The sequence below is a fragment of the Pseudorasbora parva genome, chromosome 23, assembly GCF_024679245.1.
Source record: "Pseudorasbora parva isolate DD20220531a chromosome 23, ASM2467924v1, whole genome shotgun sequence".
NCBI classification, from domain to species: Eukaryota; Metazoa; Chordata; class Actinopteri; order Cypriniformes; family Gobionidae; genus Pseudorasbora; species Pseudorasbora parva.
The window spans coordinates 34,398,367-34,415,485 of record NC_090194.1 but is presented as its reverse complement, the minus strand read 5'-3'; the positions used below and the strand labels follow the sequence as shown (position 1 = coordinate 34,415,485).

Genomic DNA, 17,119 nt, shown 5'->3' with positions numbered 1-17,119 from the left:
AAATTATAGGCTATGATCGATAAGTTGATGTTTTTATTGCTTTAACTTGTCAAAATAAGTAAGCAATTTTCAGTTATTCAAGATTCAACTCATTTTTTAAAGTCAGTTTAATGTCATTTTACAGTGTAAATTCTATTGAATGAATAAATAAATCGTGTTTTCAATCGTTTGGTTATGCTTGAATAAGTCAAAACATATTATATCCCAGGAATAGACTTGTGTCCACTTTTCAGAGATTTTTTAATTTAGTGATCAAATGTAGCACTCTTATTTTGTGATTATCATTTAAATCTGACAATTTTTTTCCATTGTTTGTCTTAAATCAACATTTCAGGAAAATTGGGTTTCTAATCAAAAAATCACTTTCTGTTACAGAACAGGGCATTGATATCATACATGTCCACTGTAGAGACACCAGGTATTAAATCATGTTTATCAGACGGTTTGGTAGACACAAGAAGTAAATAAGAAAATAAACTATCTATCAATATTCATATGAAATATTAGATAATGTTGCCAGTTATTATTTCCATTATTACACTTATTTTTTTCATTACATGTTGCCCCAACAAATTAATATACAACTTAGATTTTGTATTGAATTGTATTGAATTTTACCCACATATTGCATAAAGTAAAATTATATTTCAATGAATTCCATTATATATTTCATAACATATTTGGGGAATGTTTTTTCCTTCTTCATATGTTTCTTATGCTAAACAATGTATAGTGACAAAAAATTATAATTAAAAAATATATATTATAACTTACAATGAGGCCATAGCGAATTTTGTTTTACTCTTGTTTGTTGGGTACTTCTGCTGCTTTGAGAGACAGCAGGTGTTTGTAAAGAAACTTACATTGACTATATGTTGACCTGTTCTGTTACAACAGCGGACGTTAAAACTAGGTTAACATTTATGGACGACAGAAAGTACTATAGAATAGGGGAAGTATAGATAGAAAAGGAAATATGTATGTATCTGATGGCAACATTTCCTCTTTGCTCTCTATTTCTTGTTCTTTCACATTTCAGTTTTTTTGCATTATGCATATAGGCAATGCAGTAAGGCCTACTTTAATGAACAGCCTTGATGTGATCCAAGTTGAGCGATTATTGCTCTGTCACATGTAGAAGGTTGAGTTTGGGTCAGAATGTGCAGCACTAAAGACGGTGCTCTTACACTCCCTAGTGGACTCGTTTTGGATTACTTTCTTATATTGAGGTAGAGTTAGTTGTAAAGAATTCGCAATATATTTCTCTCCATATAGGCCTATATAACATGGCCCAGATGAGGAATAATTATACAAATTAGAATCGTTGTCATCTGAGAAACTGTGTATTTCTCATTTGTCTATTCCATTCACAATTAAAGTGTTCACGTGCTCATGCAACTCGTAATTACAACTTGTAAGCTGGGGATGTCCTAAGAGCTCCAACTTTACCACGTGACGTCTGCGGTTTCATTTAGGCGTTGCCATATAATAGTTTTGTTTTTGTTGTGTATATCAACAATTTTGAATGTGTATTAGATAAGATAACATAACATTAACATGCTCATAAAGCGCATTAAATCCTAACCAACTTGAGGAAATAACAGTAGATATTGCTGATGATGACTAAAACAATTGTTTATTCATACATTTTTAAATGTGGATTTCTTAAAGTTGCCCCAAGTTTTATTCCACTCATTAAAGCAGCTGAAAAAAGAAACCCTTAAAACGATCTAAAACATTTGCAACAAATACTGATTACATGAAATTATTTATTTATTTCTTTAAACTGCCTGAAGCGAATTCAACGCGCTTGGCATTGTGGGTACAAGCAAATCCAAGATGGCGGCGAGCAGGCGACTGCATAAGGTAAATATTCCGGAAAATCTACTTTTATGCACACTAAATGCATATTTTACTCGTTTTGCTCACATACACAGAAGTATTGCGATCTTTAATCGATGTTGGTCAGAAACCTTAAACTTTAAAGCGCTTTGGTGTGAAATGTGATGAGGATGATGAGGAAGAAGCTAACGAGCTTAGCTGTAGTTCGAATATACACATAAAATGGGAATAAACAGTCAAATAAATTAAACAGTGGTCTCAATTAGTCTAATTTATGATGCGGATCAGAATAAACTTGTGCACGTCTATTAAAGAGGGTTTTCGTTGACAGATTATGTTAGTTTAGTAGATAACTAACAGAAAGAGCAACTTCCTTATCCGCAAGTTTATCAACTAAGAACAAGTCGCCAATTATGACTAAGTTAGAATATAACAATAAATAAATCGTTTAATGTGACAGATGAAGTTTTCTGGGCAGTCTTAATGAGCAATTACATTTTATGATGTAATAAGAAAGAGAAACAGGAAGTATGTCTGTTGTCTTTGTTTAAATCGTTTATAATTTACTAAATCTGCAGGATTACAATGCTTCATTTGTCAATTCAGTTTTGAATGATATATATATTATAGTAATATTTCAAACTCATAGGCTTTGCAGCCTGTTAAATGTACAAAAAGCCCAAATAAAATTCTCAGTTTTTACCCGAATTCGTGCAATTTTTAACAGATTTAAATGAAAGCGACTTAAATTATTACATTGTAAATGTAGCTATATAGTTGTGTTATTTTAGGTGTATTACAATTGACACACTAACACAGTGAAACCGAAAGTATTTTGTTCTCACTTTATGGTTTCTCAAATCTCTCAACGATTTGAGAAGTGTCAGATTTCTTCATAGTGTCACCGCAGATGGATCATGTTCTTTGTTTTACAGGAACTCGATGAAATTCGCAAGTCTGGAATGAAGAATTTCCGCAACATTCAGGTGGACGAGTCAAACATTCTGACCTGGCAAGGACTCATTGTTCCTGTAAGTTTTATAAAATGAGGTGTTTCTGCTTTAATTGCATGCATTAAACTATCGCCAATAGCTTCCCTTTCCAAAGCTCTGCATTGAATCAATTTACATGTGTCCCGTTTTGTTTTTCAGGATAACCCTCCATACGATAAAGGTGCATTCCGGATTGAAATCACATTCCCTGCAGAATACCCTTTTAAACCTCCGAAGATCACATTTAAAACAAAGATCTACCACCCGAACATCGATGAGAAAGGTCAGGTGTGCCTGCCGGTTATAAGTGCTGAGAACTGGAAACCTGCAACCAAAACTGACCAAGGTATGGCACATCTCTAAGCCGTTTTAACAGCATTTGCATTCATGATATTGTCATTAAATAGATGTTTTACTGTCTTTAACCAGTGATCCAGTCTCTCATCGCCCTCGTCAATGACCCCCAACCAGAACACCCGCTGAGGGCCGACCTAGCGGAGGAATATTCAAAAGACCGTAAAAAATTCTTTAAGAATGCAGATGAGTTTACAAAGAAACACGGCGAGAAGCGGCCAGTGGACTGATACCGCATGGGTGTGTTCCCCATGTTTCTGCTTTGCCCACTCCTCCAAAACCGTTTCCCCCAATCCGAGTCCCCGCCAGTCCGCCCTCACTCTCGGTCACCCGTGGATCCAGCATCCAGCATCCCAGCCGCATTTCACCTTCGGCAGAAAGACCCGTGACTTCTCAGCCTCTGGGTGTCGAAGTGTGTTGAAATTGTGATCAGGGAAAGTTTGATGTGTAAATAAGAGCTTGATAAAAGTGGTGAGATTTGGGGGTGGGGAAAGACGGGGGCCAAAAGGGTTGTTCCTTTTAATTTGTTCTTAAATTGCACAGAGATGTGTTCAGGTCAAGTAATCTGCTGTGTGATAAATCTTTGTCCGTTTTCATAGCAGAATACTACGGTGAACCAGAGTATAATGTTAAGTCTTTCACTTTCACATTTATCACATTGAAGAAATCAAATCCAGTAGTTAATTTGACGGAAACACATAATATGTAAAAGGTGTGTGGCAAATGTTTTTTTTATATTTCTCTCTTTCATCTCTGTATTTTTTTTTATTTTTTCTTAGGTTGCACTGTTTTCTGTGGAATAAGATTTCATGTTCGTCATAATCTCAGTTTGTAACTCATTGAATCACAAACTATTCACTGTCATCAATATAATGTTTATGATGTCATAAAAAGTAAAGCAAAAATTACTTTGTGTCTGAATGAACATCATATATGACCAGATGCTAGACTTTTCTGGGACATTCACACTTAACAATAAGGTCTCATTTGTTAACATTAGTGACTGTGTTAATTAACATGAACTAACAATGAGCAATACATTTGTTAAAAAATCCATCGGTTCGTGTTAGTTCACAGTGCATTAATTAATGGTAACCAATACATTTGATTTTAATGTATTAGTAAATGTTGAAATGAACATCGACTAAGCTTAATAAATGCTGTTAATGCATTAGTACTAATGTAGTTGACTAATGAAACATTGTAAAGCGTTACCAAAATTTTTGAAACAAAACAGAAATCATTTTGTATAATACTTGTGAGGAAATCGTATAGGCATATATAAAAGAGTATACCTCTTTTTGCTAGTTGGGCAGAAACGTATTAATGTTTTTTTTTTTTTTTGTAAACAATGAGTACTGTGTGATAAAATCACTTTACTAAGTATTAAGGAAGTATTCCCATCAGATTAAGGTGTTATGGCATTACTATGAAAGTTACTGTAGTGTTTTTGTCTATTTATTATAAAATGACTATAGTTTGAACTACACTTAATGCAAAATTCAAAACATCTTGTATATTAAACGATGAAGCGCTTCATCATCCTGACCATTAGGGGGCGCCATTTGATGTGTTTGAACGAGGATGACTTGCTCGCAGAACTTAACCGCCAAATCGCTTTGGAGAAGATCTGATTAAAAAATATATGATTAGGGTTTTCCAGGTAAAGGGTTGATTTGAACAATTTCCATTAAAATGTATTTATTTTCATGGACTACTTTACTTTTGTTGTTTCCAATGCAACAAGCTACCATGTTGCCGCCAAATTACCATAGTACTGGTAAACCTATTTCACACTGCGACTGCAAAAGAGAAATCTAAAAACATGACACCATTATCAATAATGGTTGTCATTCCTACAGCTTGGTGAGTTACCATACTTCGTTTAAATTATCTATTTGTAAATATTAGTATAATTGACTGAATTGTCCCATATTAGCAAGTGTTGTTATGTGATTTAACATTCTCTTGCTCAAACAAACCTGGTAGTTTCAATGTGCAGTGATGGAAAATATTTTGTTACTATCATCATTGGCTACATACAGGGTTTTGTTGCATCATGGAGACTAAATGACGTCTAAAAATACCCCTCTGTTTTTTTTAGTGGCCTCTACAAGTCAACTGTGAACCCATTTTGCAGAAGCACACACATGTATTTACCCCTACTACCCCTAACCCGCTTTTCTCTTAAGTATAGAACCAGATAGATTAGCATTATTAGATACGTCACTAAGCAGCTCTAAATGGAGAAATTAGCCCCACTGGATTAGTCTAACGATGGGAGGCCATTTGTCTGGTCTTCAATTAATTACAGTTTAAACCACATAGTGTTCTGTCAAAATGGTCCTTCAAGGACAAAAAAATCCTTTAGTCAATTCATTGGTATTGCTGCAAAACCAGCTAAGTCTGTGCGTGTGTTTTTTTTAAGTTTTTAACTGGAAACATTGCTAATGATGAAAGCAGAATTCAAAATGTAGAGAAGAAGAAACTGATGGAGGGACAGTTAAGGAAGCTGTGATACAAGTGCATGCTACGTCTGTTTCTTTCTGAGTTTTACAGAAGCACAAGGAATACTGTTGTTTATTTGTTTCTTGCGAAATCCTGTCATTGTCACTGTAACGATGGACAAAACATGATTAAAATTTGCAGCGAGGCAATTGAAAGCCAGCTCATGTGCACACCGCCATTCAACTTAAAATCATACAGTTTGATTTACGTCTTCTGATTAGAAGTGGCGTTTACTGGTTTCTGCCACCAAACCATTGTTTATAAAGTGGCAGACGCTGGGATTTAACGGATTTTAAGTGAAAGTATTTGATGAATATATAGTATACTGTGTCGAATAATATCGGGATCTCATTTTTGGCAGAGGTTATCGGCTTTTGCATCTGAACTCTGCATATAGGAATAAAGAGTATTATTTTTAATTGCATAAAAAATTTTAATTTTATAAATGGGTTCCTAGAATCTTAGCTCAGTGTTATGATAAACCCATCACTGTCTGTCTGCAACTGTGTTGTCAGTATAACATCCTGCTGATGAATACTAAAGAGTAAAATGTTTCTGTCAGCAATATAAGATGAGTCTACACTGCCAAGCAAGTAACTCTGCTATCTATCCCACAACCAAGTAGATCGTCTTTGTTGAGCGTAATAGCAGAATTCTGGCAATTGTGGTTGCAAAGAGAGAAAAAAGCATTTGTAGTGGTAGGGTTCATTTTATTGAGCTTTCTATACATATAAGACCTTCAGTTCTGGGATTTGTGGAAGGAGTGTCCATGTTTCTCTTTCTTGTACTGGATCCAGCCATCATCAGAAGAGTGTTTCTCACTTCTTAAAATGTTGGATGGGGGCAGGGATCTTGACATCCTGGCCCTTCTCCAGCCTCTTCTCACACTCGATAAGGTAGTTGACACCATCTACGACCAGCTGTACCAGTTCCACCTGGTGAAGAAAAGCAGAGTTACACCAGAATCTTATGCATGTAAACCTCCATGTTGTTAACCCACTGTCTTGAATGACATACCTCAGACTTGCCCAGGCGGTCAAGGTTTGAGATGTCGAAGGTGTCGCCCACTGCAGCTGTGTCCACACCTCCAGTGCCACGCTTCTGCAGCCGCAAGTTATCCAGGATCTTGCCAAAACGAGGGTCCTACAGGCAATTGTTTTATTTAGACAGGTTTTCACCATTCAATACACCTTCTTTCTGAAAGCTTTCACTATAAAAGATAAGCTTGCCAAAGCTTACCTTGCTGAGCTTTGGCAAGCGGACGTGTACTCCAGCCCTGAGGCCAGTTCCCAGGTTGGATGGGCAGGTCAGTACGTAGCCAAGACGTTCATTCCACATGAACTCCCAGCCTCGCTCGTGAATCAAATGTTCCACCTGTTGAACAGAGAAGCAGCCAACAAGACATGAACATGTACATGGACATTTTACAGATGAGACTATCAAATACAGCTTTAGATACGTTCTTGAGCAGTCACCTTGGCTAATCGTCAAGTGTGAAGGTGGTGTGGTTTTACCTGTTTGAGTCCTCTGCAGAACCTCTCAAACACCCTTTTCATGTTGCCACCCTTCTCCATGGAGATGACACGGGTGTGGTCTTCCTCATTGATCCATATTAAGAAGGTCTTCTCATTGTTATGCCTTGCAAATGATTGGAAGTTTAAAAGACAAAAAGGAGCTCATGCTCAAAACTAAAATGTCATGTTGAACCATATATTACACATGGATGACTCACTGGATTTTTTTTACTGTACTATCAGTCATGCCAGTAAGTCCTTCATGCTTTATGAAGTCAAGAGCATTTTGCAATAATATTCCATGTCATGCATTCAATCTAACATTGAATTTAAGCTTCAGTTTATCTGAAGTCAGTTCTTTACTTGCAGGCAAATGTGAGAATGTATATATTTCTTAGGTGGATTATCTTGTAAGCTACACAAATGTTGATCAAGTCATGCTAAGAACTTCGTAAAGCCATACCAGATGCCTCTTGCATCTGGCCAGTCACGGGCCATAAAGGCACAAGTCAACAAGGGGGACACAGGTTTGTCAAACAGGAAGTGGTCCTACAGAAGGGGTAGACAAAGGTAGGTAGGATTGGAAAAGTAAAAGATAATAAGGGTAAAACACCAGATGCTTGGAACATTGTGTCAAATGCAGTCTATAAAAACTGGGAAGAGTGGGGACTGTTAGGGCGGTGCTACCATGGCTTCTTCTCTCTCAATCTAGCCTTACCAGATCCCACGAGCATCAGGCCAATCCCTGGCCATCCCAGATGCAGTGAGCAATGGAGACACTGGCTTGTCAAAGAGAAAATGCTCCTAAGCCATGTCAGCATGAAAGGAAGAGTTCACCTCTATTAAACCAATCACATTTTCAGCCAAACACTTAACCTAGAACCCAGTTGGAACCAAAATATCCAATGACAGGAAAAACTTTATGGAAGCAACCCACATCGATAAGTGTCTGCTGCTCAGCGTCACTCATTTCAGTCAGGCTGTAGTAACGTCCAGAGAGGTCTCCTTTTAAGCCAGCCAAGGCCTGGACAACCACTCTTTCCACTTCACGTCGCTCAGAGCGGCTGCAGGCAGGGGGAAGGCTGAGGCCACGGATGCTGCGGCCTGTGCGCACGCGGGAGGACAGGACGTAGTGTTCGTCAAATACACCTGAATGGATCTGCAAGATAAGGAATAACCAGGAATAAAATGGAATCAAATGGATCTCTGAGAAACTCCTTTACATGAAGAGATAAAAACAGATGTGTACCTTGGAGGCATCCAGGTCAGTGGGATGCTTCATAGTCTTTGGGTCATAGCCATTGTGTCTATCCTTGATAACAGGATCAAAGATTTCAGCAAACACCTGTAACGGAGAAGTCAAGGGTGTTTAAGAGAGAAGAGGCACAATCAGATCTTCTAGAAAAGACCAGCTTATACAATTAAGTTTTGGACTTGTCCAAGCTGGCTTATGTTGTTTAGTATGGGATTGGTGCTGGTCTAGCCAGCAGACGAACATAGTCATACCCTTCACCAACAAAAAGTTAGCTGAAGCAGGATGACTAAGGAAGTCTGCTGGTTAAAAACCAGCAACCCAAATACAATGCATGCTGTTGTGTTTTTAGCAAGGGTTGAACAAAGCTTTCTTGAGAAGAGAAGTTGACTATTTTATCACATGAAAATTGCATAGGTATTTTGAATGTATTGCCACACCTCATAGCTCTCCTCGTCACCAGCGACCATCCCAACTGTCTTGATGAAGGGATGACCAGGGTTATCCACACCAGTCTGAATGCACTGGTCAAGAGTCCAGTTGTTTGGGGTAATTTTGTCCCTCAGCCTGGCATAGATGGCAGGGGTCAGCGCACTGGCCATACAGTTGTTGTGTTTGCGAAGGTCAGGGAAGTCAGCACTGTTGAGGAACACAGTGTCACATCTTGAGTCATGTTCTGTCTTTGACCCTGTGGAAAAAGTGACTGAGAGGAAAATTATGTCCAAGGTTAAGCAATCTTGATGCCGTAGGGAGCACTATAGAAGGTAATTTCAGTCTACAGCTATAAGACTGTTTAACTCATCCACTATGTATAGAGTAGTCATTTGCCCATGCCCTGATAATTCAGTCATATCAAGAGACTACACTAGTGTACACTTTATAGTGGGATTACTACCGCAAAGTCTATCCAGGATTATGTCAGTGTGGACTTAGAGGATCGTAAAGCCTGAGAGTGGTATTTGGGGCAGATGGACTACTTGTGAACTGGGCCTAAATCCAAAATCTACAGCCCTTATACATTAGAGAAACAAGCGTGCAGCCATCTTTAGAATTTTATGTTTGAGTGTCCGTTTTTGCAGTAGCCCCTGTGGATTTACTTAAGGCTTATTTTGTTTTACAGGTCAGTACGGTACACAATTTTTGCCATTTGCATTGTCAGAAGTTGAGACTGGTACCCTAATTCTGAACCGTACCATACCACTTTTTTTGCATCTTAGGAGTCGGGGTACCTAGCAGAGTAGTTCGGTCCTAAAGGGTGGAGCTAAAGATAGACTCACTGTAGAACATTGATTGGGTGACAGAGAATGGTCACTTGCGTGTGCTTTTTCGGCTGTGTAATTCCCTGCAGCCTTGGCTCAAACAAAACGTCTTCTGCTTGTGACAACAGCCACATGTTAAGAAGCAAGAACAAATTCTGTTGTATATCATCCATTGTTTTTTATTGTGAAACAGTTTCTGCAGTTTCTCAGCAGATGGTTAAGGTATTTGGGTTTAGGGTGTTGCCTTAGATAAACCTAAAAGACCTTCTTGCTTCACAGTAGGTTCCTTTAAGAAACTTCAGTCTTGGACTGCTGATCTGATTTGATCTTTGGCATCTATTAGCATGAAGTAGTGTAAATGAGGTGAAGCGTGGTACAGACAGGACATAAGCTACTTAAGTGTCATGTTCCTACCCATTTACCTTTCACTCAGTTAACGTGTGGCACTTCATCACACAGTACATCATGATCTCTACGCCTGATCATATTTTTTTTCATCATAGAACAGGTGCAAGTTAACTCTGACGGAATAGAAATGTACTGCACCCTTCTGGGTGCATTTGATTAATGTTAAAAATGCATGCTAGATATTTATTATACGATGACTAGCTATATTTCATGCATTATTATCAATGGAATGTAACTGAATTCACCACTCTAGTGCTTACCTGGGAGGGTATAGCTTCCTCCTCTGTTCTGCCGAGATGGCAGCACTGTCACTCAATAGATAACCAGTTGCCACAGCACCAGCTCCAAGGCTCGCCATGAGCAAGCCAGTGGTACGGCTCGACATCATCTTGGTGAATGAGCTTGCCATCTTCACACCGTTTCTTGTCAAAAAGTTCAGATGGGTCACCACTGGTAGAATAGAGTGGCAAGGTTTTCAGAATGATCATAGCAATGAATACTTTATTTCAAACGATATCAAATACATTTTGTATTAGTTAACAGATGAGCTCTCTAAAGTGCCCTGTCCTAAGGTGAAAAGTGTCACCTAATTTAATATGGCAGCTTACTTGTTTGTGTCCGGTTACTTTAGAGACTGATTTATTAAGTCTAATACTTCCTGGACATTACATCTATTTAGCATAGGATGTTGCATTGGTATCTTAAAGACTTATCAGTTTCTAAAGCACAGTTAAGGAAAAACCTTTCTAATGTTTGAGTTTTCTTAAATACAGGGCATAGATTAGTAGCCAAGCAAAATATGGTTAAGTCATATTTTGTCACAGAGAGCCAAGGAAAATTGTTATATTCACCTCAAATGCAACCCTACAGTTTCCAAACCTACAGTTAACCACATTAAAGACAATCCCCCAAATATTAAGACAATTGGTCAATCAATATGGGTTTCTCTAAGGCAGATTCTTAAACTTTAACATTTGGTGATATCCTTGACAAATCCAACCCCGTTGTCAATACTTGGAAAGTGAAAGTGTTATTAATAGACTAGCAGACTACGTGAAGTGTTTGGACGAAGCCCCAACTGGCATGGGTCTGTCCTGGGGCCTCGTGCTCAGCTGTGACATTCTGAATCGGTCACAAGTGTTCACAATACCCAACTAGAATCTGGCAGCCTAAACTCAGATCTACATAAAACAGCAAAACCACGAACACTCTGTGATACTTCTGAGCAGGTGGCCCATCAGCACTACACCAAACTCTACCTCTTGGCGGAGTTGTGGGGGATTATTAGGCTTTTAACTCAAGGATTAGTCTATAGTGTTTGGAGAACACCATTAAATAATAATCTAGTTGTTAGATAATAATTTATAACCTATTTGTCTGATTAACCTGTAATTGCATGAATGTTGTTAGCTCTTTGACGCAATTGCTTTTGCAAGTATAAAAGCTTCTGTTAAATGCATAAATGTAAATGTTAGATGCTAGAACTACTGTATAATGTCCTTAATGATGACGCAGTGATTTTACAATATGCTTCTTGTTGAAATAGCAACCTGTTCCATATGGGTATCTGCAATGTATTTTACAGTCAAGCTTTACAATGAATTAAAACTTCTATCAACCCTACACTGCAGTGCACTTGTAAATATATCCAAGCAAAAAATAAATAGAAATAGTTAATTGTTGGCTCTACCACATTGCAGCCGGCATTTTCAGTATTTCATGTAAATGAAAAATTAGATTTATCAAAACTATTTCTTACCAGCCAACTGAGTTCCTTATGCTCAAACTTAGCTTTAGGTCTCTCTGGATAAAGATCAGACTCAAGTGATTTTATGATTAAGTAGTAGAAGAGAGTTTTACCTGTAGAGTCTCCTCTGTTACAGTAGGCTGTGTCAGGAAGCACACAGTCTGTGGGTGAAGCTGGCGGTCCTCCCAGGATATGGGATTAGAAGCCGACCTGATGGCCAATCCTCTTCCACGTAAGTGCCAGGTCATAACCCATGTCTGGCGTCCGGCTTGTCCTTGAGACCTGCCGCCATGCTCCAGCATTTTGCACTGTATGCAACCTCTTAAATAGAACCACTACAGCTCTTAAAAACTTATTTATCTTACCTGGAAAAGTGGACTTCTACAGTATTTATAGATGCACAAGAGAGTCAGAATTATAGATAGACAGATTGATATATCTAATGGATCTTTTGAATGCATAATAGAAAAGAAGCTTGCAGAAAATAAGACAAAAAAGTTTTATTTCATAGTTTATAGTTACATCATGGATATGTGTACATTTAAAAAAGATGTATGTGAATTCTTATATGAAAAGAGGTAAAGACACTCCTTCATGAAGTGTGCATGAGTCAACAACATTGTTTAAATAAAAACAACACAGGGCTGCTTAAAGTCTCAATCACTGTGTTTTCAATGACATTTTACAGGGTGAAGTTAAAATAAACACATATATAACCAAATAAATAAACAAGGAACTGCACATTCTGCTGAAACTATGTTTGAATTAACCAAACAACAGTAATCTGTTTCCCTTTGTACAAAAACAGACTTAACTCTTTCCCCGCCATTGACGGAAATCTCTGGATTACCGTTATGTGGTAGGGGGTGCTATGATGCATCTTCTGAAAGACAACTGAATCTCTGGATCAAAACACAGGCGAAGAAGAAGCAAAAACAAGCAAAAACATATACTGTGCCTAATGTTACTGAATACATTTTTGAAAGGAATGTGAAGCTTTAGAGGTTTTAATGGACTCCAATGAATCCAATACACTATACGGCCAAAATAATTGGGACACCCCTCCAAATCATTGTATTCAAGTGTTCCAATCATTTCCATGGCCAAAGGTGTATAAATCAAGAACTAGTCATGCAGACGCTTCTACAAACATTTGTGAAAAAACTGGGTTACTCTCAGGAGCTCAGTGAATTCAAGCGTGGTACAGTGATACTTTGCCACTTGTGCAAAAAGTCCATTAAATAAATTTCTTCACAACTAAATATTCGTTTAGAATATATAACTGTTAGGGGTATTATAACAATGTGAAAGCAATTGTGAAGAACAGCAACTCAGCCACAAAGTGATAGGCCACGTAATATCACAGAGCGGGATCAGCACATGCTGAGGCGCACAGTGCACATAAGTCACCAACTTTCTGCAGAGTCAACAGCTACAATCCTCCAAACTTTGTGTGGCCTTTTTTCAGGGGTCGGGCTTGGCCCCTTAGTTACACTATATTCCAGTGAAAGAAACTCTTAATGCTTCAGCATACCAAGATATTTTGGACAATTTCATGCTCCCTGCTTTGTGGGAGCAGTTTAGGGAGTAGGCAGTACCAGTGCACAAACCAAGGTCCATATAAAGATATGGATGAGCGAGTTTGGTGTTGAGGAACTTGACTGTCCAGCACAGAGTCCTGACCTCAACCCGATAGAACAGCTTTGGTATGAATTAGAGACTGCGAGCCAGGCCTTCTCGTCCAACATCAGTGTCTGACCTCACAAATGCACTTCTAGAACAACCGTGAAAAATTCCCATAAACACACTTCTAAACCTTGTGGAAAGACTTCCTAGAATAGTTGAAGCTGTTAGAGCTGCAAAGGGTGGACCAACTCCATACCAAACCCTACGGATTAAGAGTTGGGCGTCATTAAAGTTCATGTGTGTGTAAAGCCAGGTAACCCAAAACTTTTGGCAATATAGTGTAGTCTTTGACAAAAACACTATTTTCTCAGCTTTTTGGTCAAAATGTTCATTTTATAAGAAACATTTAAGTGTTGGAGCTAGAATAAAGTTGTTTTGTTTTAAGCAAAGTCTTTGTTATTTATTTTGATATATTCCATATTCAGATATTCACACAACAAAATATTCTGAAGGCCATGAAACTTGATGAAAAATGTTGGCAGTGGCAAGTAACTTCTTTCAAAAACGCTGGTGGAGAAAGTTATAATGCACACCAAAAAGTATCATACCAAGTACCATAATGTAAATACCTTGGAACACAGACATGGTAATAAATCGGTACAAAAGTACCTTGGAATGACCATCACTGTATTTAACAGAGTCATTAACTCTTTGCCTGCCATTGATGAGATTTTCCATCATTTACAACATAACCTATCACAAGGGTTCTCAACTCTGGCCCTCGAGCTCCAACTTCCTGTAGAGTTTAGCTCCAACCTTGATCAATTCTATACAGATTTACAAAGACCGTGCATTCACATTACAATAAATGGGAGAAAGTGCAACACGCAATATGGCAGAATCAGTTCTGCCTTCAAAATGAATGAGCCAATCACTAATTTGTAAAGTGATTGTGTCACTGCTGCTGTCGGACTGTGCATGCTAATTGGCTGGAAACATTTTTTTTGTCATGATTCGAGTGTTTAAAGAAAATTTATGAGAGTTATCAGATTTCATTGGTGATTTTAAATATGAAATTTAATCATAGGCTTGGTGATCAGTTTTGGAGAATTGGCTGCTTCCCCATTCAAAGAGATAGGAGCTCCACATGCATGACTGAAATAGCTGAATTGCGTTTCAAAGATGATGTTGATGGACTCTTATCTACTTCATCTGCATTTTGATCATCATTCTGAATCCCATCTGGATGTAGTCTTAGACAAAAACATTATTTTCTCAGCTATTTGCTCAAAATGTTGCTTTTTTATGAAACTTGCCCACATTTAAGTGTTGATTATTTTATTTTTTAGAATAAAATGTTTTTTTGTTGTTTAAAAGACTGGCTTAGTTCTTTTCTTTTGATATATTGTGTGTTCAGATTTTCATACAGTAAAATATTCTGGGGGCCATGTAACTTTTGTGAAAATTATCAAAACATGTTGCCACAGTCTGGCAACTTTATTAAAAAAAAAAAACGCTGGTGGGGAAAGAGTTTAGTGTAGAATATGTTACAAATGCTTTGAACAATAGAAACTACTATTGTTAATCCATAAGTTAGACACATTTTTTAAATATAAAGAAAATTAATTTTGTGGTTTTGAAAGGTTATATTAAATACAGATTCATGCAAACACATGCCAAAATATCAAATATTTCTAGAAACAAAAACTAAATAAAGCTAAATAATCAAATGCAGCCTCATGGCAAAACGCATCTGCCCTGCTGGGTAAATGAATGATAACTAACATTAACAAATTACAAAAAAAAAAGTTTGGTAAACAATAAAGTTGCTTGTTTGAGCTTTGACATTTCAGCAAACTCCAGTTTAAAGTATTGACATGATTGTCTTACATACAGACAGATTTAACTGGATTAAGAAACTTGCTCATCAAAATAGGACCAGTGGCCATCAATCCCACTCGTGATGTCATTTCTTGACATCTGAACAGACATTTGTACACATACAAATATTATTCTCATTATACTATACTAAAGGTATGATCCAACTTTTCAAATGGAATGGATATTTTGCATTCAGGTTAAAATATTTCAAGAGATTATCAAATTTATATTAAAATGTATCATGCTAGAAATATGCACTCCTGAATATTATAACTGTACATATATACAAAAAGGCACATTTATACCTGAGTTTCACAATACGACATTCTATGAAGTAAATATATTAATTGATTGTCATTTCAATAATGGATAGACTTTAGTTTAGATGGAAGTATAGATTCCCACAAGTTTCCTACTATCTGTGTCTGGTGTAAACATGATCGCCACGTTTAATTGGCAGGAGGGAGTCTTGGCTCAATCTTCAGAGATAATTCATAAAGTGTGTCCTCGTCCATTACAAGAGTCTTGTCAAGGAGGAACTGTGTTACCTGAGAGAAGAACAGTCAGTTATAACAGGACTTCACACTTGTTCGATTGCTTAGTCGATACGATTTGTTGTGTAAATTGAAAACCATTAAACCTTACAAGGGCAATAAATGTTCTTAAATGGTTCTTTGGCAGGGTGTATGTTTCCATGAAGAACCTTTAATATCCGAAGAACCTTTCCATAGCACAAAAGGTTCTTTGTATTGCAAAAAGCTGCTTTAGACTATAAAATGGTTAAAGAAAATGGTTCTTTAAAGAACCTTTCACAAAACGGTTCTTTGGGGAACCAAAAATAGTTCTTCTATGGCATCACTGTGAAAACCCATTTTTGGTTCTTCCTGGCACCTTTATTTTTAAGGGTGTACTGCGTCATATTTGATACACACGCCTCTAAATTATCAACATGATCAAAACTTTGTCTACTACGTACCTTCTATTGTCTGAATGATAGTTCTAACTTTTTTTTTTTAGCAAGTATAAGTTTTTAGTAAATATTATTTGCTGTGAAATCTTTACTGTACTTTTATGTTCCCCTCCAATGGGTGTAGTTCTCAATATAACGTCACGCTCTGTCTCAATTGCCTGTATCCACTTTTGTGTCCTTAAACGCTCGTTTTTTTGGGTCGACAGCTTATGAAAACTTCTGGGTTTTTTGTTCTGGGTTTTTTCCAACCCGATCACACATAAATGCGTATAAATAGTACGAGTGTGCAATGTCGTGGAATGTATACGCCAAAACTCATTTTGGCGTGCATATGATACACTGTTTTTCGCGTGCATATGATACGCACTTTATGGCGTATATATGACACGCGCTTGGGTAGGTTTAGGGTGGTGGGGTGGGGGGTTGGTATGTTTAATATGCCATAAAATGCGTATTATATGCACGCGAAAAACAGCGTGCCATAGACACGCCAAAATGAGTTTTGGCGTATACATTCCACGACATTGCACACTCGTACTATTTATACGCATTTATGTGAGAATACCCTGTTTTTTTCAGCTTGTTTGCCGTACACCTTGTCACATATCAGCTTTTAGACATTGTTCTGTTTTTGTTATAAGTCAGAAATGAGAAGACAGCCTCACACAATACAAAGTCAATGGAGACGGTTGGATTGCCCCCCCATTTATATGTATGTTACGTTATATGTAGTCTGCTATACTGTTATAAAGATCTCATTGATTTA

At 37.5% G+C, this 17,119-nt stretch overlaps 3 protein-coding genes and 1 long non-coding RNA gene across 6 annotated transcripts in view; 2 read left to right on the top strand and 2 right to left on the bottom strand.

Annotated features, from left to right (window-relative positions):
- The first annotated feature begins 1,739 nt into the window (after positions 1 to 1,739).
- ube2l3a (ubiquitin-conjugating enzyme E2L 3a) lies at positions 1,740 to 4,362 on the top strand. The gene is made up of 4 exons (XM_067432904.1): positions 1,740 to 1,866; positions 2,778 to 2,873; positions 2,994 to 3,180; positions 3,264 to 4,362. Exons 1-4 carry the CDS (start codon positions 1,840 to 1,842, stop codon positions 3,416 to 3,418), a joined length of 465 nt encoding a protein of 154 aa, XP_067289005.1. The 5' UTR covers positions 1,740 to 1,839; the 3' UTR covers positions 3,419 to 4,362.
- Positions 4,363 to 4,766: 404 nt separating this feature from the next.
- On the top strand, positions 4,767 to 12,823 carry LOC137061900 (uncharacterized). Its single transcript, XR_010901182.1, has 3 exons — positions 4,767 to 5,054; positions 12,013 to 12,108; positions 12,685 to 12,823. It is a non-coding gene; the product is annotated as an uncharacterized lncRNA (long non-coding RNA).
- ckmt2a (creatine kinase, mitochondrial 2a (sarcomeric)) lies at positions 6,374 to 12,103 on the bottom strand. Of its 2 annotated transcripts, none has more exons than XM_067432562.1 (10): positions 11,990 to 12,103; positions 10,390 to 10,579; positions 8,903 to 9,101; positions 8,460 to 8,555; positions 8,148 to 8,369; positions 7,674 to 7,759; positions 7,211 to 7,334; positions 6,936 to 7,070; positions 6,714 to 6,839; positions 6,374 to 6,631 (listed from the first exon to the last, which is right to left on the bottom strand). In XM_067432562.1, exons 2-10 carry the CDS (start codon positions 10,536 to 10,538, stop codon positions 6,515 to 6,517), a joined length of 1,254 nt encoding a protein of 417 aa, XP_067288663.1. In that variant the 5' UTR covers positions 10,539 to 10,579; positions 11,990 to 12,103; the 3' UTR covers positions 6,374 to 6,514. The 2 variants fall into 2 exon arrangements, with proteins under 2 accessions (XP_067288663.1, XP_067288664.1); XM_067432563.1 differs by having other exon boundaries at positions 11,889 to 12,027.
- Positions 12,362 to 17,119, bottom strand: part of rasgrf2a (Ras protein-specific guanine nucleotide-releasing factor 2a) — a 46,250-nt gene continuing 41,492 nt past the window's right edge. For both annotated transcript variants that reach the window (XM_067432560.1, XM_067432561.1), the window contains one exon: positions 12,362 to 15,931. In XM_067432560.1, the coding sequence (XP_067288661.1) occupies positions 15,833 to 15,931 (99 nt within the window). In that variant the 3' untranslated portion in view covers positions 12,362 to 15,832. The remainder of the gene's footprint in view (positions 15,932 to 17,119) is intronic.

What these genes read in the sequence shown, in the direction of transcription:
- ckmt2a (XM_067432562.1), bottom strand. Translation starts at nt 10,538, where the DNA reads ATGGCAAGCTCATTCACCAAGATGATGTCGAGCCGTACCACTGGCTTG. An exon ending in TCTGCAGAGGACTCAAACAG is followed by an intron (nt 7,071 to 7,210) that starts GTAAAACCACAC and finishes TCTGTTCAACAG; the next exon opens with GTGGAACATTTGATTCACGA. An exon ending in GCTTGCCAAAGCTCAGCAAG is followed by an intron (nt 6,840 to 6,935) that starts GTAAGCTTTGGC and finishes AATTGCCTGTAG; the next exon opens with GACCCTCGTTTTGGCAAGAT.
- ube2l3a (XM_067432904.1), top strand. Translation starts at nt 1,840, where the DNA reads ATGGCGGCGAGCAGGCGACTGCATAAG. An exon ending in CGAGCAGGCGACTGCATAAG is followed by an intron (nt 1,867 to 2,777) that starts GTAAATATTCCG and finishes TTTGTTTTACAG; the next exon opens with GAACTCGATGAAATTCGCAA. An exon ending in TGCAACCAAAACTGACCAAG is followed by an intron (nt 3,181 to 3,263) that starts GTATGGCACATC and finishes GTCTTTAACCAG; the next exon opens with TGATCCAGTCTCTCATCGCC.